Genomic DNA, 22,780 nt, shown 5'->3' on the forward strand with positions numbered 1-22,780 from the left:
CTGTCAGGAGGAATATTGGCTTTACTACCCTGTAGTTGAGCAGCTGCTTAGCTGTAGCTGCAGAGCGCTTAGGCCCAGCAATCAGCTCTGCGCACTCATGGAGTTCATTTTGCTCAAGTCCCAGGTGGGAACGGCCCCAGCGCTGCTTTGGGGATGCACACACTGCTGGAGTCTGCACTGGAGTCTGTGGGAAAGCTCATACTGCCAAGGTCCCCCCTCCCTGGGGTGCAGATGGCCTTGCACAGTTTTACACACCAAGGACCACCTGAGTGGCATAGCCTGCCCCTTGCAGTGCAGCTTCTCCTCCACGAATAACTGCGGATCCCATGAAGACACTGGGGCTGCGGGGACACAGGGGGCTAGCAAGTCCTGGGGCAAACACGGCCCCTCTGGCAGAGCTCCCCCCTTGCTCTGAAGCACTGGTTTCCAGTTACAAGGGAGGAAGACACCAGGCTGCTGAGTCACGTGCGGGAGCCCACATCTGGCCCAGCTGCAGGAGCAACTGCTTCATCAAATGTCTGTTTGGCACCGAGTCCGTTCTAGAGCTGGGACCTCCTCCTCCCACTGAGTCCCAGTGTCTGGTGGAGTGGAGCAGTAACCACACGTCTCCCCATGGGGAGATCCCGGGAAGGGGGAACTGGGCAGCCCCATGAGCAGGTCCGGGGGAGCAGGACCTGAGAGTTGATGGGGACGAAGAAGGCGGCCAGGCCTGCCTCCTTCCCATCACCCAGGGAGTGGGGTCCCAGTGCAACTTCACGGGGGGGGCTTAAATCTCTCCCCAGCCAAGTGTGCTGGGAGATGTGCAGCGGTATTTCCTCTTCACTTTGCATCTGGTCAGGCTGGGTGCTGGATCCTGTACAGCAGAAGCGCAGCACTGAGACACAGCGGCTCATGAGGGCCACAGGGACCAGTCCCAAGGGAAAGCCCTGCCGCTGCCACTGGGGCAGGCTGCGCAAGGCCTCCTGGCACCACCACGCAGCCCTCCAGCTCCTGGTTCAACCACTGAGGCTGATGCAAGGAGAGACACAATGTCCTCCAACACAGCTGTGCTGCTAGTCCTGGCTGGGGAATTCAGTGGGGTGGGGGGGATGGATACATAACTGGCGAACACCCGTCCGCTCATCCATCCATCTATCCATCCATCCTTCCATCCATCCATCCACCCATCCCACCCCGGGACAAGAGCTGGGAAGAGCCAGAGGCGGCTCTTCTGGGACACGGGGACGAGCGAACTTATTTTGGGGACAGAGCTTCCTGCAGGGCTCTCCTTTCTCCCCCTCCCCGTCCCGCCCCGACCCACCCTCCCCGGTGCGGCCCCGGCGGGCGGCGGTGGCGGCGCGGCCGTGGCAGCGAGCGCGGCGGTGAGTACGTGGGGCGGCGGGGCCGAGCGGGACCCCCCCCTCCCCGGAGCGGCCCCGCTCCGTGGGCTGCGCCCGGGGGGCGCCCGGCCCGGCGCGGGGGCTGCGGGGGGGGCTGTGCCGGGCAGAGCCCGCTCCCGCTGGCCCGGGCTGAGCCCCGAAGCTCCGCTCCGGCCGCTCCGCCGAGCCCCGCCGGCAGCCGGGCCGCCTCCCCGGGCCGGACGGAGGCTTGTCCCCGTCCCCGTCCCCGTCCCCATCCCCGTCCCCGTCGCACCCCCATTCCCATCGCTGTCCCCATCCCCGTCCTTATCCCCGTCCCACCCCCATTCCCATCCCCGTCCCCATCCCCAGCCCCGTCCCCATCCCCGCCCCCGTCCCCATCCCCGTCCCTGTCCCTGTTCCCGTCCCTTCTCACCCCCCGCTGGCCGGGAATGGGGCTCCCGCCGCCCCCCTCACCCCGGGAATCCCGCCCCGCTCCTGCCCTGCCAGTATGTCCAGCTTTGAGGGGGGGGGGTGGGGTGGTGGTGGTGTATTTTTTTCCTGCTGTTTTCTCCGATTTCTGGTGAGTTTCCTTCTGTCCAGCGCAAGCCTCTGGACAGGAGCTCCCCCGTGTGCTCCTCCTCCTTTCTCCTGCTTTAACTAAAATGGGGAGAGACCGTGGAAATAGGGCACCTGGGGGGATGGGTTTGGCCGGGAGAAGCTGGTACAGCTTCTTTTTCTTTGGAAGCTGGGCAGGAGCAAGAGTTTGGCAGAAGGGGGATATTGATAGTGATTTTGGGGATGTGCCTGAAAGGGGACGGAGACCTTTTTGATAGTGACCATCTAACAGAAGAGAGAGCAGGGCCAGGGCTGGTCCTGTGCAGCGGAGGCATGAGGCATGTGTGCACTTCTCCATCGTCTGTAGTCTGAGAGCAGATGAGCTTAAGGGCTGTCAGGCACAGCAAAAGGGGAAGGTGGGGGTTTTTATGTTCTTTTGTGGAATCGCTGTCAGCTTCATCCTTTGGAGTTAGTGCAGTTTCCTCCTGTTTGTGAGGAGACATATGTGCACTGGCATTAGCTCAGGTGGCCACAATAAATGGGACCATACAGGCTCACTCAGAAGCCTGGGTGTTTGCGTCTATAGCTGTGATGCTACGGTCCCACTGCGGCTGGCATTTCACCTGGAAAAGACTGCAGGTATCCATCCGCATAGCAGTCACCCCTTTGGGCTGCTGTGATCATCAGCCATGACTTTAAGCAGCTGGAGGGTTGGGTGCATTCCTGATCCGTCAGCCCAGCAGCGCAGGAAGGCGGCAGGCCTCCGACACCCATGCTGGTAAGCATTGCACTGGCTGGAAACCTCTGCTTGTCTGATACCAGCTGGCCAAAGACCGTGAGGAGGTCATCTAAGCTCAGCAGGTGATGGTACAGCTGTTCACAGAAATGTTTCTGGAAATGCAAAAACAAATCTCACTTTTTTTCAAGCGTCTTAAATAGTCAGTTCCTCCCCACTGCTTATTCCACAGACTTACTCTGCATCTGCTGGAGCTGCAGCAGGGTTGGTTGGTGTGGTGGCCAGTGGAGCTGCTCTGCGGCACATGCGACAAGAATCCAGCCAAACCCATCTGTTCTCTCCTTCCCTACCCTCACCTTGATGGAGAAATGGTTACTATCATCTTTAGTGCCGTTTTATGTTAGTTCTTGTGGAATAAATTGGAAATAACTATTAACACAGACATGGTCCAACTTTCAATGTTCACACAAGTGTCAGGGTTTCGAACACTGAAAACTGCTGGCTTTGTCCCATTGTTGCTGTTATGCATCTTGCTAAACTTCTGATTAATGTAGGGAGGAAAAATTATGGGGCTTTAAGGCTGTTAAATGTCACTGATGTGTTTCTATGTTTCCTAACAAGTTTTTTTCTCTCCCCCCCCAACTTTTAAAGGAGCTGAGCTGGGAGATTTCTTGTTCAAGCCATACCCTTCTCAGTCTGAATTTTGTGGCATTGCTGCTTTGCTTTGCAAACCAGAACTCCCCGAAGAAGCGTGCCTGCCTCTGCCAGTTAGCTTCCAGGTCGGAGGCCTTGTGTTGCTGTCCTGCAACAGCCAAGTCGTGGCAGCTTCCTTCTGTGCTCTGTTTGTGGCTGTGAAAAGGACAGGCCCCCTCTCCTCTTGATTTGAACTGTAACAAAAATCCCAGCCTTCATCATGGGAGATATCTGGCACGTTGGATTGATGGTACTTGTGTACATCTGGTTTCCCAAGGTTGCTGCTCAGAATCTCATAAAAACCCCCAGGGACCAGAAAACAGAGCATACGCTTTTGATTAATGAAGTCAATGCTGACAGCCCAGGAGAGGACACTTCTGAGTTTGTGGAGCTCTATCACACCAGTGGTCAAACAGCCTGCTTGGATGGCTACTATCTGGTCTTCTACAATGGCAATGGAAACCGAGCCTACAAGGTTTTAAACCTCCAGGGCAAAGTTACTAACAGCCAAGGGCTCTTTCTCATTGGCTCCTCTTCTGTGAACCCTGCTATAGTTATTCCTAAGAACACTATCCAGAATGGCCCTGATGCGATTGCTCTCTACTATGGAAAAGGGAACTACAAGGAGGGCATGAGCGTCACAAGTTATGGGCTAGTAGATGCCTTGGTCCATAAGACTAAGAAGACAGACAGAGCAGACACCCTGGTCAGGGTACTGACCCCTGGCAGAGATGCTTTCCTGGAGGACTCCACCTTCAGGACCATGGATGAGTCAATAGAAAGGTGCTGTGGGGAAGATTCTCAGTGGATTTTCCAAGTGGCCATGCCCAGTCCGGGCACAGACAACCACTGCATCCTAACTTCTCAGCTGAACGCATCTGCTGTCCTGATCAGCGAGGTTCTTGCTGCCTCTTCTTCTGAAGACTTTGAGTTCATAGAGCTTCAGGGTCCCCACTCCACCATGCTGAGGGACATCGTTCTGGTGCTGATTGATGGTCAGACCAAAGACATTTATTTCACCATGGATGTTTACGGCAAAACCTCACTGGATGGGCTACTTCTCATCGGTCCAGCACAAAGCAAAACCTCAGGTAAGGACTGCATTTTGATGACTACCTCAGAGATAGGGGAGCAATCAGCCAATTTTGGGTCTGGAGGATGCTGTTATTTGTTATTGTTGTTTGGTGTTCTGAGATCGGTGAAAATGTGACTCAGAACTCAGTGGCAGATAAAAAAGCAAATGAAATGTTAGAGATTATTGGAAAAGGAATTACATAAAGCAAATTAAATATTAGAAATTATAAGGACAAGAGGAAAGAATGGATGGCATCTTTTATGCCACTGTGTAAATACATAGTTTGTTTCTATCTTTAACTGTGTCTTGTGTGGTACAATACCTTAATCTCAAAAAGTCTATATTAGAATTGGAGACATTCAGAGAAGATCAGCTAGGATGGATAGTGCTCTGGAAATGCTTTCACATAAGAAATAACTAAGTACACGAAGAAAAGGAAAAGCTTATGAGGGCCCTGACAAATGTTTTGGAAATGTGAGTAGCCTGAAGAAAGTAGACAGGGATCGCTTGCTTACCTTTTCTCCTTGTACAAGAACTAAAAGGCATCAAAAGAAGGTAGAAGGAGGTGGTTTAAGGACAAACAAGTGGAGGTGGTATGTCTCGCAGAAGTGGTAGACCTGCAGAGCTCCAGGTGAGGGACCTCGTGGAGGTCAGAAGACCACATGTGCCTTTGCTGCTTGGGAGGACACGGTTCTGCTCCCAGCCCTGTGGCCAGCCTGCTGTGGGACCCTGACTGTGCCACATCTCCTTGGAGTGTCCCCCTTCTCTGTGTGTAACTTGGTGGTCATTCACAGCAGGTACATACTCTCGTCTCGAGAAAGCACAAGGGCTTTTCTTCCATTGCGCCATCTGCAAATGTAGGTGACACATGTATTGGCTGTGTGAAGCTGCAATCTAAACTTCCTTCCAATGTAAAACATTTCTTCCAGGCCACCTGAGGAAAAAGAAATATCTTGTTATTTTAGGCACCTCAAAAGAAGATTTTGGCAGCTGGAGACACTGACTCTGCACATGTCTTGTGTAATTCACTGACTCATGATTTCTGAGTCAGGGAGAATATTCATCCCTTACAAAGCCGGTTCCCGTAAAAATAAAAATAGTTTTGCAACTAAAACTTTTTTTTTTAAAGCAGTTGAGCTCCTTCTTACAATTCAAACTGCTCCAAATACTCTTTCACCACACGTAGAAGAGCTGATTGTCCACTTGAGCTCTGCTTTTCTCACCAGGAAAGGTGCTCTGCTCTTACCTCTGGATGAACTGGGGCTGTTAGCAGTCAACAGCTAAGGGGGGGGGTGTCAAAGAAAGTGATGTGAAAGCACAACCAGCTTGCAGACTAAGCAGGAAATTTCTAAGGATTACATTTAACTCTTCCTCAAGGCTCACTCAAGTCAGGAAAGTGATTGGAAATATGCTTTGGCATTTTTTTTTCCAATGAGGCCTTGTCAAGATGTCTCAAGCATACTGTGCACACATTTTTGTGGAAGGTTTTACCCAAAAAACACCCAATGACACTGTGTGATTACCATTAATCATCTTAAAAGGGTACTTTCATAGTGACTCCATGCTGAGCACTCTGTGAGATGTTGATTTCACCTGACCACTTCAGATTTGGGACAGGAGCTCTTAAAATGGCCCCAGCTGTTAGTCCTGTCTTTGTATGGCTTGTCTGCCTATCACAGCAGAGACTTTAAAGCTGTGAGAGCACCAGAGCAAAAGTCCTCCCTTGACAGATGCCAGTGTGAAAACTTTCAATTGAATCATAGAATGGCTTGGGTTGAAAGGACCTTTAAAGATCATCATAGTTCCATCTCCCCTGCTGTGGGCAAGGACATCTTCCATTAGATCAGGTTGCTCAAAGCCCTCTCTAACCTAAGCTTGAACACATCCAGGGGATGGAGCATCCACAACTTCAAGGGGCAACCTGTTCCAGCATCTCGCCACCCTCATCGTAAAACTTCTCTTCCTTGTTCTTCGAATCTAGATCTACCCTCTGTCAGTTTAAAACCATTACCCCTCATCCTATCAGTACAGGCTCTGGTAAAAAGTCTGTCATATAAGCCCATCTTTCTTATAAGCCCCCTTTAAGTATTGAAAGGCCACAAGAAGGTCTCCTCAGAGTCTTCTCTTCTCCAGGCTGAACAACCCCAAGTCTCTCAACCTTTCTTCATGGGAGAGGTTCTTCCAGCCCTTGGATAATTTTTGTGCCCCTCCTCTGGACCTGCTCTAACAGGTCCATGTCCTTCTTGTGCTGGGACCCCCAGGGACAGACATAGTACTCCAGGTGGGGTCTCATGAGAGTGGAGTAGAGGGGGAGAATCACCTCCCTTGACCTACTGACCACGCTTCTTTTGATGCAGCCCAGGATACAATGGGCTTTCTGGGCTGTGAGCGCACATTGCCAGCTCATGTCCAATTTTTCATCCACCAGTATCTCCAAGTCCTTCTCTGCAGGGGTACTCTCTATCCATTCATCCCCCAGTCTCTACTGATACTGGGGATTGCCCTGACCCAGGTATAGGACCTTGCACTTGGCCTTGTTGAACTTCATGAGATTCACATGGGGCCACTCCTCCAAAGTCCCTCTGGATGGCATCCCTTCCCTCAAGTGTATCAACTTGGTGTCACCAACCTCTCAGCTTGGTGTCATTCACAAACTTGTTGAGGGTGCACTCACTGCCTATGTCATTAATGAAGATGTTGAACTGTATTGGTCCCAATACGGACCCCTGAGGAACACCACTTGTTACTGATCTCCGCTTGGGCATAGATCTGATGACTGCAACTCTTTGGATGTGGCCAATTCCTTATCCATTGAATAGTACATCCATCAAACTCATATCTCTTCAATTTAGAGACAAGGATGTTGTGTGGGACCGTGTCAAAGGCCTTGCAGAAGTCAAGACAGAAGACTTCAGTTGCTCTTCCCTTATGCTCCAATGCAGTCGCTCCATTGTAGAAGGCTACCAGATAAGTCAGCCAGGGGAAAAATAGTTCCCTGGGCAGGGGGTGCATCAGGGTTAAGGCACAGGACTGCCCCTTAGCGTGCAGGTGCCCTGGTGGCACTTCTCAAGGAGTAACCACTTCTCAAGGAGTAACCACTTCTCCTTACCCTTCTGCCTCTCATGTGATTCCTCCTTTAACGTTTATTCCCTGGAGCCATTTATGCAAGGAGAAGTATCAAAATAGCAGCAGTCTGCTGCTTTTTAATGTCCTCAGCAGTTCCTACTGCATGCTGGGGAAATGGCTTGTGAAAGGAACAGTAAGTACAAGGAAGGAAATTGAGAAGCTCATGAAATTGAGAAACTCCAGCAAACCTCAACCTTAATTCTGTATGCTGGTATCTTGGGCCTTTGCTGAATATGTGTGTGCATATATGTGTGTGTATGTGTAGAGTGTTTGTGTTTGTAAAAACCATGGACTAGAATGCTAGAATAAAATGTCAATTCTTAAATATTTTTGTGTACTATTAAAGTAGCTCCTACCTGAAAGGTTAGTGGATTTTGCAGATTTCTTTTCAAATTAAAAATTGACTTTACTGTAGACAAAGTCATATCACCACTTGCTTTCCAGTTCCCCTGCTTACTCATGAATCAGCTTTGCTGTTCGCAGAACCAAAATAGCAGGACGAACTCTGCTCAGATTTCCCCCTCCAGCCTCCTATACACTGTGGATCTGGTCACAAATGGGGAAATACAGGCTGCACGAATGTGAGAAATGTTAGTGAGAAGAAAGATGGGGTAGTGGATGCCAAATTTGCAATAGCCAGACAACCCCAGCCACTTTCTGAGTTCCTGTGTCCTGATCTCCAGGACCGATCTGATGCTGGTTTCCTACACAGTGGGTATCGCTCATGTGTTGCTTACATGCCATTGTTGCTCCTTTCCTTGCTGGTCTGCAGTGGATCTGCCATTCCCAGAGAATACCACCCGTCCTGTCGTCAGAGGTGGCCCCAAAGCCATTGCCCTCTACAGAGGCAACAGCAGCAGTTTTGTCCCGGGGAAGGCTCTGCCAGTGACCGGCCTGTTAGATGCCTTTGTGTACACAAGCAATGAGGAACCGAACCCTGAGCTGCTGGAGATCCTGACCCCTGGCAGACCTGCCTACAAGGAAAAGCGGTGAGAGGCTTCTCGCTGGGCAGGGCTGGGAGGAGAGTTTGGCACCAGAGTTGCCCTTGCCTGCTAGGGTCACCCCTGCCTTGTGCCCCAAACCCCGGTCGGGATTGTAAGACAAATGCCACCTCCAGACCAGGGTCTCCCCATGGCACTATTGAGTCCCGGCCTTTTTCCACTGCCTGGTCTAAGTTTGTAGGTGTGCCCCTCTCCACAGTAGTCCTGGTGCAGCTGTACAGTTGCAGAATAAAGTACTTGAGGAGCAATTTTCTGACGAAATGATTGCTGGTTATTATTTCATAATTTTAATTATTTATTGTTTATAAAAGTGTAGTGGTCAATATAATAAATTTTCCAGTACCACCTTCAACAAGAAAAGAGTTTTTAGGTTCAGGATGGAATTTCAGGTCAAAATGAGGACGAGGGAGGGACTTCAGCATCACTTGCCTGACCCAGGAGGAAGTCCCTGCCCTGCTTCATCCAGACCAAGGACTGGAAGTGGGGTTACTGTTCATTCTGGGTTGAGCCACTTTCTTTTGGGGGTTTGGGTTTCTTTTTGTCCTTGTGGGTTAAGTGAAACATTAGTAACTTCAGACTTTTGTGAGACATGAGAACTGTTTCCTTCACATTTTAGGCATGCTCTATGAACAGGAGAAAGAGGACAACAGAGTGGGTAAAGGACAGTGGAGCAGGTGGAGGAGCAGAGGCAGCTAGGTGCTATGCACGTGAAGATGGGGTGGGGTGTGTGGAACCAGACAATAAGCAAAAAAAACCCTGGGCAAGCTCTTGTCTGTGGTTTTGATGGCAAAGCACGAGACTTGGCTTCTGTGTGTAATTGTCAACCAAATACCAATCACAGAATCATAGAATCACAGAATGGTTTGGGTTGGAAGGGACCTTAAAGACCATCTAGTTCCAACCCCCCCTGCCATGGGCAGGGACACCTTCCACTAGACCAGGTTGCTCAAAGCCCCGTCGAACCTGGTCTTGAACACTTCCAGGGGTGGGGCAGCCACAACTTCTCTGGGCAACCTGCTCCAGTGCCTCACCACTCTCACAGTGAAGGATTTCTTCCTCACATCTAATCTAAATCTACCCTCTTTCAGTTTAAAGCCATTACCCTTTGTCCTATCACTACATGCCTTTGTAAAAAGTCCCTCTCCAGCTTTCCTGTACCCCCCGTTTAGGTACTGGAAGGCTGCTATAAGATGTCCCTGGAGCCTTCTCTCCAGGCTGAACAACCCCAACTCTCTCAGCCTGTCTTCGTAGGAGAGGTGCTCCAGCCCTCTGATCATCTTGATGGCCCTCCACTGGACCCGCTCCAACAAGTCCATGTCCTTCTTATGTTGGGGGCCCCAAAATTGAACACAGTTCTCCAGGTGAGGTCTTACCAGGGCAGAGTAGAGGGGCAGACTCACCTCCTTCGACCTGCTGGCCGCATTTCTTTTGATGCAAGTCAGGATATGGTTGGCTTTCTGGGCTGCGAGTGCCCATTGCCAGGTCATGTTGAGCTTCTCGTCAACCCACATCTCTGAGTCCTTCTCCTCAGCGCTGTTCTCAGGGATTGCCCCAAACCATATGTAGGACCTTGCACTTGGCCTTGTTGAACTTCATGAAGTTCACATGGGCCCACCTCTCAAGCCTGTCAAGGTCCCTATGGATGGCATCCCTCCCCCTGGTGTGTCAACTGCTCCACACATCTTGGTGTCATCAGCAAACTTGCTGAGGGTGCGCTCAATTGCACTGTCCACATCACTGACAAAGATGTTTGTTAGACTGTGCTGGTCCCAATACTGACCCCTGAGGAATGCCACTTGTCACTGGTCTCTGCTCAGACACTGAGCCATTGACTGCAACTCTTTGAGTGCAACCATCCAGCCAATCCCTCATCCACTGAGTGGTCCATCTGTCAAATCCATGTCCCTCCAATTTAGAGACAGGGATGTCATGTGGGACAGTGCCAAATGCTTTGCACCAGTCCAGGTAGATGATGTCAGTTGCTCTTCCCTTATCTACCAATGCTGTAACCCCATTGTAGAAGGCCACCAAATTTGCCAGGCATGATTTGCCCTTAGTGAAGCCATGTTGGCTGTCACCAATCACCTCCTCATTTTCCATGTGCCCTAGCATAGTTTCCAGAAGGATCCACTCCATGATCTTGCCAGGCACAGAGGTGAGACTGATGCCTGTAGTTCCCCGGGTCTTCCTTTTTTCCCTTTTTAAAAATGGGGATTATGTTTCCCCTTTGCCAGTCAGTGGGAACTTCAGTGGACTGCCACAACTTCTCAAATATGACGGATAGTGGCTTAGCCACTTCATCCACCAGTTCCCTCAGGACCCATGGATGCATCTCATTCAGGTCCCATGGACTTGTGCACATTCAGGTTTCTTAGATGGTCTCGAACCTGATCTTCTCCTACAGTGCGTGGTTCTTCATTCTCCCAGTCCCTGCCTTTGCCTTCTGCGACTTGGGCAGTGTGGCTGGAGCACTTGGCAGTGAAGACTGAGATAAAAATGTCAATGAGTACCTCAGCCTTCTCCATGTCCCAGGTAAGCAGGTCTCCCCTTTCCTTCCAGAGAGGGCCCACATTTTCCCTAGTCTTCCTTTTATCACCGATGTACTCTTCCTTTTATCACCAAGGTACCTATAGAAGCTTTTCATGTTGCCCTTGATGTCCCTGGCCAGATTTAATTCTACCAGGGCTTCAGCTTTCCTAACCTGATCCCTGGTTGCTCGTACAATTTCTCTGTATTCCTCCCAGGCTGCCTGTCCTTGCTTCCACCCTCTGTAGGCTTCCTTTTTGTGTTTGAGTTTGTCCAGGAGCTCCTTGTTCGTCCACACAGGCCTCCTGGCGTTTTTGACTGACTTTGTCTTTGTTGTGATGCATCACTCCTGAGCTTGGAGGAGGTGACCCTTGAAGATTTCTTACCTCCAGGGCTGTATCCCATGGTACTCTACCAAGCAGATCCCTGAAGAGGCCAAAGTCTGCTCTCCTGAAGTCCAGGTTAGCGAGCTTGCTGTGCACCCTCCTTGATGCCCTAAGCAGCTCAAACTCCACTGTTTCATGGTCACTGCAGCCACAGCTGCCCTTGAGCTTCACATTCCCCACTAACCCCTCCTTGTTGGTGACAACAAGGTCCAGCATAGCAGCTTTCCTCACTGGCCCCTCTATCACTTGGAGAAGGAAGTTGTCATCAATGCATTCCAGGAACCTCCTGAATTGTGTATGCCGTGCTGTGTTGTCTCTCCAACAGATACCGGGGTGGCTGAAGTCCCCCATGAGGACCAGGGCTTGTGAACTTGAGGCTGCTCCTATCTGTCTATAGAGGGCCTCATCCACTCAGGGCTGGTCTTCCTGGTCGGGTGGCCTGTAGCAGACCTCCACTGTAATGTCATCCGTCCCTGCCCTCCTTTAATCCAGACCCATATGTTCTTGGTTAGCTTCTCATCCCCAGGCAGAGCTCCATGCACTCCAGCTAGTCAACACAGTTCAGCCCTCATTGCCAGGGTCAGATCATAGAATCATAGAATAGTTTGGGTTGGAAGGGACCTTTAAAAGTCATCTAGTCCAACCCCCCCAATCATCCTCTTTGTCTTTGAGTTGAGGGCTCTTGCTCAAGCATTTCATCCTCAGGTGCTGCCTTTCCAGTTTCTCTAGCTGCACCCCACCATTCTTCCCAATGGTCCCAGGCTGAGCATGAGTGTGTCTGCACTATCTTGCCTGTCTTCAGATGAGTCAAAAAAGCAGCCAGTGCTAGAAGAAAAAGGGTTGGATGAAGCCCATGCTCTTCTCTCTCACGATTTAGTGAGGTCTTGGGGTTTTTTTGAGACAAGGAGTTACTGATGAGGATGGGATATCCCTCCAAACCTTGTGAAGGGAGAGGGCTATAAGTGCATGGTTTCACCCTCTGGTGCAGGCAGGAGTGACTGGTGGGTGAAGACCACTCAGGTTGCTGGCAGGTCATGTTTTCTTTCATTTACATGTCTGCCTCTTGCAGGCACCAGCTGGGAGATGTGTCCATGAACCAGTGCAACTGCTGCTCTGTGACCCGGGACTCCTTGTCCTACGTCCTCAGCAGGCCCACCCCTGGCAAGCTCAATGATTGCCCCAGCAAACGCTTCAGCCAGACTCTCTCCTTCTGCCTTCGTGTAGCAGGTGGGTATTAGTTATTTCTGCTCCTATAGGCAGGACCCCCTAAGGACAAGACCATGTGCACAAAGCCAGAGCTGTCCAGGAAGACCACACAGAGTCATGCTGGGTTGTGTGAACGTAACACCAGAGGAAACGCAACTAGAACATCTGACAATTTTCTGCAATATTTTTCTTCATGGCAACCCATGCCAAGCTGAGCTTCTCCAGTCTTCATTCCCACACCCAAATGCCTGGGGTGAAGAGAAGCCTTTTCGGGTCCTCTGAGTGATAAGCAGGAGCTGAGCTTCACCCATCCCAGAATGAGCTGGATCCCATGACCAAGGTTGCACTGGCTGGGTGACAGCTGGCTTTTTGTTTCCTAGATTGCCAGGAGTGGCTCCTGAAGTCAGAAGAAATTTTGATGACTCTGGTCCAGGCTCTTGATGGATCCTGCAGCTGTGGAATCTCTGCTGCCTACTTCAAAGGTGAGCTGGGCAGGAGTGGGGCAGTCCAGGGACCACCAGTGGTTAATGTCTGTTCACTTCTGATTTTAAGCCCTGTGTTCCCTGTTGCATTCTGTCCTCCTGGTTTGGATCCAGCTAATGTGAACTTGGTGCTGATGACAGAAATGTTGAGTGTTAGGCAGACCATGTTGCTGTTCTTTGATGTTCCGCAGAGCGCTCCCATCTGCGGCTCCACCAACACACATCAGTGCTCATCTGCAGACCACCAGCTATTTTGGCCTTGAGCATTTGCAGTCAGACAGATGTGGCAACAGGGCTGACATGTCAACTAGGAGTTTGTTACCTACTTGACCTTATGACCCGTATGAACTAAGCCAAGTTGCAGCAGAAATGCAAGTGGACTTACTGGTCTGTGTTGTTTCTCTGATATCCCTACTATGTTAGTATGCGAGTGTGATGAGCACATGCAGAGACATGAAGAGAAGAGCCATGACTTTGCTGCCTGCGTTGTCAGCAGTGTTATGTTTAGACACCCCTCCAAAGAGACCGTTCTGTTTGCTGTTGGGACTACAAGGCTTCTAAAGGATGAAGACAGCATCTGGGTGTACTGTGTGGCTCGGTCCCAGGATGCCCCTTGGCACAGGCAGAGCTCACAGCGTTGTGCGGATGGTATGAGCTGCCCTGAGTCAGTCTGACCAGGAGGGCAGTGGTGGTAGAGTTGAGCTGGTGAGCTCTGTGTCTCTTCCAGGAGAAAAAGTGGGTCTTTGGTGGCATGGATGAAACTGAGGCAGTTTTCTGCTTGCCTTTGCAGAGCCAAAGGCAGCCTGCCAGGATCTGGGGCTTGTGTTCACTACTCTGCTAACTGCTAAGTCAGAGGACCAGCTGAGCAGCCTGCTGCTAGCCTTCAAGACCTTCCTAGAGACACCTGGACTTGTGAGTTTTGACAGAAGGAACATTACAGTAGAGAGCTCCTGCTTCAAGGATATTAATGTGCCAGACTTGCCTCCAGGTACCAGTGATCATTCTTGCAGTTTGGGGCATACAATGTGTTTGAGGGTGGACATGTGGGTCTAGCTCTCCTAGAGGAGAGTGATGTCCCTCCCTCCATTTCCCCAACTCTGGCAAAGATCCCTTCCAATTCCATCACATCCAGTTACTAAAGCCCATATTGCTCATTATGTGGAATAACAGCAAGCTCTGTTGTTACAGCTAGCATTAGCCAGAGTATTGCCAGGGCTCTTCTAAGGACTGCAGAGCACACAGATGATAAAAATCTGAGCCAGCATCCTCAGTCCCCTGCTGAATTTGGTCTCACCCCAGCAAAACAGTGTGCAATGTTGTATTAGTTCTCTGGGGCTCTGTGCTTAGGCCCATATTTGTGACATTTTTGCTTTCCAAGGTGTCCCATCAGAGATACCAGAAGGGACTCAAGAGCCTTCTGTACAAGTGGCCAAGCTACTCATCAACGAGGTGAACCCAGACAACCCAGGGAGGGGAGAGGATGCAGAGTACATCGAACTCTTCTACACTGGACGGACACGCTTTGACCTCCAGGGATACTGGTTGGTCCTCTACAATGGTAAAAATAGCCGGGCCTACCAGGTGTTGGACCTGTCTGGACACCACACAGATGAGCTGGGTTACTTCCTGGTGGGGAGCAGCACCATGAGCCCAGCATCCATGATCGGGCTGCCCCCCAACACCATCCAGAACGGGGCGGATGCTGTGGCTCTCTACTACAGCAACACCACCCTCTATGCAGTGAACATGGCTGTGACTGCAGAGGGGCTGGTGGATGCTGTGGTATACACGTCCCAAATGCTGGAGAAGGCAGACCAGCTGGTCAAAGTGCTGGTACCAGGGCAGAGTATCCTGTACGAAAACGATTCTCACAGCACTGAGGATGAGTCTCTGAGCCGCTGCCGCAGCCTGAGCACAAAACTCCAGAGCAGCTTCCAGGTGAGTTGATGGCAGATGTCCTTTCTCCATCCATAGTCACTGGGAGGGCAGCAGTCATGTTTCAGTATGTCCTTTATTTGGGAGAGCGGGGTGTTCTGGTGAGCCGCATCTACCTCCCGCCATCTGATAATGCTCTCACCAGCCCTCACCTCCCTGCCCCGTTCACCTGCCTATTGTTGGCCAGGTAATAGCTCCCTGCCCTGTGCAGCGTGGCTCAGAAACAGGAGATCCCTGAAGACAGCTCACATGCCACCAACCCCAGAATGGGCGAGTCTGCTTTTGGGCAGCATCGCGGACTCCCGAGTTACCCCGAGCCAGACATGGAGGTACCTCTTCACTCCTGCTTGTTTGGTGCCACCTTCAGGATGTGTGGCACAGCATGTCACATCCCTGAAACCCAGCTTCCTGCAGGGCCCATGCGTGAAGGACATGCCTCAACCACTGGTGTGATTGATTTGCATTAATTCATCTGAACTGTTCCTTTTTATTTCAAAATGTCTAGTTTCAGATAGTCCCCCTGAAGGAACATGACAGAGTATGTATGCTTGTCCTGCACAAAGCTGGGTAAGGCAGGGCTTTGCTGCTCCACTGCTGATGCCTGCTGGGATCAGGCCAGCGCAGAGGTGTGCTCAGGTCTAGAACTTGGGCAATAAAACTGCTCTAGAAGCAGAAGACGTCTGCTGGCAGGAGGGAGGTGTGTTTGCAGTGGGAAAGGACCACAAGGAAGCAATGCCATGGACTGGAGACACAAGTGTAGAAGTGCTCCTGGCAGTAGGGAAAGAGAATTGTTTGAGTCCCAAGGGTAGGAGCAAAAGCAGTGATGGGGATGTGTAGTGATGGGACCCCACGGTCAGGACAACCCTTGAACAGATGGTGGGAGTGAGGAGCAGCTGGTGTGAGGCAGAACCACTATGTCCTCTTTGGGCCTCACCAGGGAGCTGTAGGAGTCGTGAACGAGAGGTAACGCCATGAGCAGCTGTCGCTCCACCTGAAGAAATGGGAGCAGCAGTGGTGGCAGCAGCTCTTATGTCTTCCCGCAGGTGACCATGGTGACGCCGCTGGGGGAGAACTCCTGCAGCAGCTCCTCGGCACCGGTCCCTCCTGCCATCCGCATCAGCGAGCTGTGCCTGGCTGGCAGCACTACTCCACACCACTTTGTTGAGCTGGAGGGGAAGCCTGGCACCAGCCTGGGAGGGCTCAGCCTGGTCTTCTTCCTGGGGAAGGAGGGCAAGGCACGTGCCAGCATCCCACTGAGGGGCATCATTGGAGCCACGGGGCTGTTCACGTTTGCACTGGATGGAGGGCATGGGCACGGTGAGGCTGATGGGCACGGACCTGGCATGTGGTCTGTCTTCAAACAAATAGGCAGGTGGTTGAGCAGCTTGGAGGAAAGGGATGAAGGAGGGTGCATGGCATGCGGAACAACTCTTCCTTGCCTTTCCTGTCTTCTATTCCTGTTTTTTCTCTCTTTGCTTGGCCTGGGTTGTTCCGTCACACTCCAACTGAGAAGGTGCTTAACCCTCCTCCATGCCTCTGCTGAGCTCCCCGTGCAGGGCAGAGGGACTGGGAGGACTGAAAGCTCCTGCTGCCGGTACCAAGACAAGGGCTTTCAGGAGAAGCAGGGTCCACCAGGACTGTCAGGTTGTTCACTGATGCTCACTGAGACCTGCAGTGCTGCTGCCTCCTCCTGCTCCTGAGGTGGTGTTTCCTCGGCACATTCGTTTATCTTGATTTATGTTTTTTGTTTACCTTAAATTCTGGCTGGGCTGCATGAAGAGGACTCTGCATCTCAGAGGAACCTTGATCTTTTTGGAAACCTATGTTCACAGCAAGCAGTCGCTGTACAGCTTTACTTGACCTCAGTCACCACCATTATTTTGTCTCCCATTTCTGTTCTTGGTGTTCTCCTCATTACTGGCTTGTCCTGTCAGGCTCAAGGCTCAGACTAACACTATCTAGATATTCACCCCACCTATTGCCCTGGCATTTCCAGATGGGACAAACCTGACTTCCAAGGACTTCTCTGCTACTAATGAAGGCTCCAGCGCTATTGCTGTGTACAGCACCAGCTTGATTCCTGGTGGCACAAAGGCAACATCAGAGAACTTGGTGGATGCCTTGGTTTACACGTGTGAGCCCAGCAAAGCTGGAGGACACTTGGACTTCCTTGGACCATCTTATGCTGTACCCTGCAAGGATGACAGGTGAGGTCACTTCTCTGGGAAAATGCCTTTGGATTCCCTGTGCCCAGAGCCTGTGGCTGGCATGTCGCTGAGCTTGCTGCCTTGTCCTGCCTCCTGTACGGCTGAATGCATTCACCAGTGCTGTGATGAAAAACAGAGAGGTGCGTAGCACATTGCAATGGAAAATGTTTCCCTGCCCTTGGTGTAGGGAATTGAACTTTTTTCCTCCACTGCTCACTTAACTCACTTCCCGCAAGGGATGTGTATGGCATCACATGAAGGCATGCAGCCTTTACAGATAGCAGCTGTATATGCTGCTTTGCCAAACTTTTTCTTTAAACAAAACCCAAACAACAAACCAAACAAAAAAGGATATCCCTATGAGCAGCAGAACAAAACAAAACCCGACATCCCTTTCGCTCCTAGGTGGACTCAACGACAAATAGGGCTGAGCCTTTCTCTTGGTGGGAATACTAGCAGAGGTCCTCCTGTCCACAGGATCACCTCTGTTAATTAAATCTGTCCTCCTCAAGTTCTCTGCTCCCCTGTTCCATATGGTGTGACAGGAGATTCTGTGTTTGTAGCCTCCCCTACAAGCACACGGGCACAGAGTGCAGCCCCACGTGCGTGGTTTTCCTGGGAAAATGAGAACTCCAGCTTCTGGCTGGCCGAAACATTGTGCTGAAACCTCACCGGGTTATTCACAAGGTCAGGGCAGTGGTTTGGTGGGAGAGCTTACATGGGCTGACTCCAGGCAGCCTCTGTCAGTCCAGCCCTGGACAACTGCATCCAGAAAAGCTGTTTCCTCACACCATGACCAAGTTTCTAAGCCCTGGGGTGGGGAGGGAAGCAATAGGTTAGTGAAATGCAGGGGCAGATATTGTGTAGCTTGGAAAATTCATTATTCCGGAGGACAAACTCTTAATTTTGGGAGACTGGCTGTAATGAGGCAGCAATCTTACTCCTACAGAAGCCAGTCAGACCAAATAGCTTTGCTCTGGCCAAGCCCAGGTCTTATCCAACTGGTGGGGTTGGCTGGACACATCTCTGTGATGGCTCTGTGAAAGCTGATTTCAGCTCCAGCTCCAGCAAACTCTCCATCATCCCCAGCAGCACCAGGAACTGGGGCCCAGGGGGGATTTGTGGTTGGAGGTGGGAAGAAAGGTGTGTGATATGTTGGTGAGCTCTGACTCCTGCGGACAGGCCTGTGTCCCTGAGCCGTTGTGCCTGCGGCAATGCCAGCGCAGAACTGCAGTTTGCCGTCTCGGACCCTACCCCTGGTCTGCAGAATAGCTGTCCCCAGGATGCCTTTGCCGTGGATCTCCACCTCTGCCTCCTGACACCCAGTGAGTGGAGCTGGGTGCCCCCACTGGTATGGGGTGGGAGTGCTGGGACGGGGGGCTGACCCCAACTTCCCATGGCTTGGGAGGGGGATGCTGACAGGAAACCTTCTGCCTGCCAGTCATGAAAGGGGACATGCTGGGGGAGAGCTGGTACAGACACCCATGCGTTGATGTGATGCCACCATCCCAAGAGGGCAGCCTCGCTCACAGCTTTAGCGTGTGCTTGTATGAAGGTGGCCATGTATTTCATCTGAGATGTCTCTGCTCAGGCAGGGCCAAGCCCTTCTCAGGATTTCTTTCTGCAGTGTTAGATTTGCAGCAATGGCAGGAAAGCCCCCCCCAGGTCTCTCGTGATGGCAGGGTCAGGGGCAGGGAAACTGCCAGCAAACCCTCCTGTCTCAGTCCATCCGTGGGAACAAAGTGGTGTGGCTCTGTCCTGACTCCGGAGCCAGCAAGCAAAAATACAGTGGGGTCTCCAGCCCCTGCAAAGGCTGTGCTTGGATCAGCTTGGGGCAGTCAAGACCTGGGTAAAATGAAAAGGAGGTTGTTCCTCCTCCTCCAGCCTCCTGAGAGGGGCAGGCTGTGGACTTCTCCTTCCTCTCCCAGCATGAGACACCACTCTGTACTGGCCCGTGTGGTGGGACACATGGGCCACGCCTCTTCCCCACTCCCCTGGGCGGTCAGTGAAGTAGTAAAGCTGGCATATGTGGTGGTAGAAGGCCAGAAGTGAAGACTCACCCTGCAGGAGGCGGGCAGAGGAAGATGGGATGCAGAGGAGGGTGCAATGCAGGCTTTGGAGGAGCTTTGCTGCTGAGCTCAGATGTGAAGCCAAGTGTTTTGGAAGGGGCACACAGCTGGGAGCTTATTAACAGCCCCAAGCTGCACCCAGAAAACCACTTCTCCTTTTCCTCTAGACTGTTCCACGTGGACCCTGCACCAGAGGAGGATGCTGAAAAGCTTGGGAAGGGTCTTGGTGAGCTCCCTAGAGGAGAAGTGCTCCTGCGGTGTCTCTGAGCTCTACCTGCAAGGTTGGTGCCCTACTCTGCTCACCCAGTTTGCAGTCCCCTCCTCCCTTACCCATCCACAGCTGCTCGTCATCAGGATGGTCCCTTCTCAAGCCAAACTTGCAGGCTTGCACTCAAGTGAGGGGAACTGGAGGAGCAGTGGCGGGTACATGGAATTTCAGCGAGGAGAGCAGGAGAGAGCCTGACACGGGCTGCTTACTAGAGGAAGGGCAAGCTAGAGGGACTGTGAGGAACGGAAGTCTCTGATGATGCCTTGAGATGTCTGCCAGACAAACTGAATATCCTAAACCTGCAAAGCAAAAAGCCATTTGCACTGTAGAGGACTCTGGTTCTCAACTCTTTCTCTGTCAGACTCCTTTAGTGTCCTATACTTATTCAAAGTACCTGGACCAAAAAGTCACTTCTGGAAGTCTTTGGGACCTGCAGCTTTTGAGGGATGGAAAGAAATGTTTCCTATTTTTTGACTGGTTTTGTAAGGAAATGAAGGCTTTGCAGCCATGTTTTGTCTCTGTTGCCCAAACACCTTTTTGACCCTTTGAACAATTTCAGACAACTCTCACCAACGGGTAGAGATTGGGAAGTTACCAAGTGTAGTACAAAGTATTCTGCTGGGTAGAGAGGACAACTCCAAGTCCCTTTTGTCACTGAAAGAAAGTTGAGCATGTGCTGAAGTTACCTGCAATACAGCATGGTGGTGTGATTTCAGAGGTGGGGAGAGTGAAGAGCTTGGGAGCAGGAGGGTGTTACTGGAGCAGGGCATGAAGTCATGGGAGCAATGTGTTCCCAAACAGCTGGAGGGTTTCCAGCCACCCAAGACCTACTGTTGTTTCTCCACAGGGCTGAACTTGACATGCGTGGGCTCCCTGGTGAAGGTCTGGGGCCAGGTGTGGGCTCGGCAGCCGAAGCAGCAGCAGTCCATCGAGACCTGGTGCCAGGGCTTCCTGGCCAGCCCCCACACCTTCTCTGTGGATGACAGAGTGCTAAAAATCAGTCCTGAGTGCATCGCCCCTGAAAATGCACCGTCCATGTCACACAGCAGTGGTGAGCAGAAGGCAAAGAAGTGATCTGCTTCCAGCACAGCGAGCAGGGTTGGGGCTGAGGGCAGGCCATGTATCCACATGAGAGGGGCAAGCCAGCAGGGACCTCTGGTCATGCTTCCCAAACGCAGCTGCCTTCTAGAAACTGGTGGGTCATTACGAGAGAGGTAATGACGGTCAGTTCCTCCAGTGTGATGGGGTAGTCAGCCCTATTACACCAATACCACTGGAAGTTTGGGTGTCTAAATTTTCTCGTGAGACTGGTCTTCACTGGGCACCCCCTTGCTTTTGGAGCTGTCAGACACAGCCCAGAAGCCCTGAAGCCCAATTGCTCAGAGCAGCAGCTGGCACCCAGGCTGGAGCCAGCCAGAACCAGCACATGGTGGGGGGTGCAGCCAGGGTGGGTAGAAGAGTGGGTCTCCAGATCAGGAGGCTGGGACAGCCCAACCTGTTGTTGCCCAGAGAAGTTGTGGGTGTCCCATCATTGGAAGCATTCAAGGTCAGGCTGGAGAGGGCTTTGAGCAACCTGATCTAGTGAAAGATGTCCCTGCCCACTGCGGGGGGGGTTGGACTGGATGATCTTTAGAGGTCCCTTCCAACCCAACCCAGGCCAGCCCAACCCAACCCATTCTGTGACTGTGATTCTATGGCCTCCTGGTGGTACGCTGTGCTAGGAAAGGTCATGGCTACAGTGTTCCATCTCTGCCTTTGCACCCTCAGCTTCCTTCCAGGGCTGGGAAATTGCCCTGTTTGTCATGGGATCTCTCCTGCTCATGTTCTTCGTGGTCAGCCTGGCATTTTACTTCATCAAAAGGTGAGAAACCACCTTCCCATCTGCCTTGCATCTCTCACCCTCTCCTTCCCCAGTGCTTCCTCTCTAACCTCTGCGCAGGGACCTGCTCCTTCACTCGGGTGAACACCTACCTTCAGATGCTATATCCAGACACTCCAATATGTTGCTTCTAATGTTTGCAGCAAAGCCCCTTTGCTTTTGATGTGGCAGACTGCAGGTTCTGCAGGAGGTTAAGATAATCACAAATGAAACCATGGATAATCCTAGGCATGTCAGTGGGCACAGTGTAAAGGCCATCAGTCTTACTTACAACGTGCTGTGGTGGGAGAGCAGAAAGCTGAAGGCTCATGGCACGCAAGGGCCAGTGAGAGATGATGCTTTGGCCACAGGGAAGAGCTCTTCCATAGAGCAGGGTGGAAGCAACAGAGAGTTTAGCTTGATGGGAAACAGCTTTCATATTATAACACGACACCACTTTAAATAATTACTTGGCATTCCCTGATGTTGTCAGCAGGCAAACAGCAGCTTAACACTGAGGCTGTATGTTTCTCTGAAATAAATGTTACAGTAGATGGGTTATTTAACCAGCCCAGGTGATTTATTTCCATTAATTTTTAATGATCTTCTTTCATCATTGGATAGGGGGGCTGATATGCAAGAATTAGAAATGAGGGAAGTTCTTAAAATACATTTGGGGAACAGAAAACTCAGTATCTATTTTGTTTAAAGGAATTTTTAAAAGTAAGTCAGATTTAGGGAAGCTCTTTCAGAATCCAGGGTGATTTTAAGTTGATGTACATGTGCCAGGTGATGGCAGGTGTTCTGTTCCTGTCTTTCCTCACAACGCTAACAGAGACCTTAGGAAACTCTGTGCCTGCTGAAGGCTGGTCATCCAGCCTCTTCATTTTAAGTGCAAAGCTGAGATACAGATGAACTGGCTTGTGCAAAAGAGCAAAGCGACTGATCTTGCATTTTTCTGTGTCTGTTGCTTTTCAGACATCCCCAAAATTACACCAACATCGAAATGAATGACTGCGGGGAGATTGCAGCAGACTTCTAATGCTCCTGGACACAGCGGCAGGGTCTAACAGCACTGGGGCCAGGCATGTGTGTCTGTGGGGGGGCAGATTTGTTGTCCAGCTCCTCCATCCACCGGGATAGCTGCAAGAACCTGCAGAATGCCCAGGTGTATATGTGTGTGTGTGTGTGTATACAAATACCTGAATTGTTTTTACACTTCAAAATTTTGACCTCAGACTCAAGGATTTTAAAGAAACAGGCTAGGGACTTCTTCTAGGCTAAGCTTGTGCTAAGTGTGATGACCAGAAAGAAAGA

General features: G+C 51.3%; 1 protein-coding gene across 1 annotated transcript; it reads left to right on the forward strand.

The window, feature by feature from the left end:
- Positions 1–1,313: 1,313 nt before the first annotated feature.
- LOC128134843 (uncharacterized) lies at positions 1,314–22,700 on the forward strand. The gene is made up of 14 exons (XM_052773026.1): positions 1,314–1,361; positions 3,283–4,415; positions 8,298–8,514; positions 12,508–12,665; positions 13,025–13,126; positions 13,917–14,114; positions 14,505–15,064; positions 16,105–16,378; positions 17,058–17,268; positions 18,451–18,593; positions 19,505–19,618; positions 20,453–20,656; positions 21,373–21,466; positions 22,442–22,700. The coding sequence occupies exons 2-14, from the start codon at positions 3,545–3,547 to the stop codon at positions 22,503–22,505; spliced, it is 3,210 nt and encodes a 1,069-aa protein (XP_052628986.1). The 5' UTR covers positions 1,314–1,361; positions 3,283–3,544; the 3' UTR covers positions 22,506–22,700.
- The last annotated feature ends 80 nt before the right edge of the window (positions 22,701–22,780 follow it).

This window comes from Harpia harpyja, chromosome 21, assembly GCF_026419915.1.
Source record: "Harpia harpyja isolate bHarHar1 chromosome 21, bHarHar1 primary haplotype, whole genome shotgun sequence".
In the NCBI taxonomy this organism is placed as follows: domain Eukaryota; kingdom Metazoa; phylum Chordata; class Aves; order Accipitriformes; family Accipitridae; genus Harpia; species Harpia harpyja.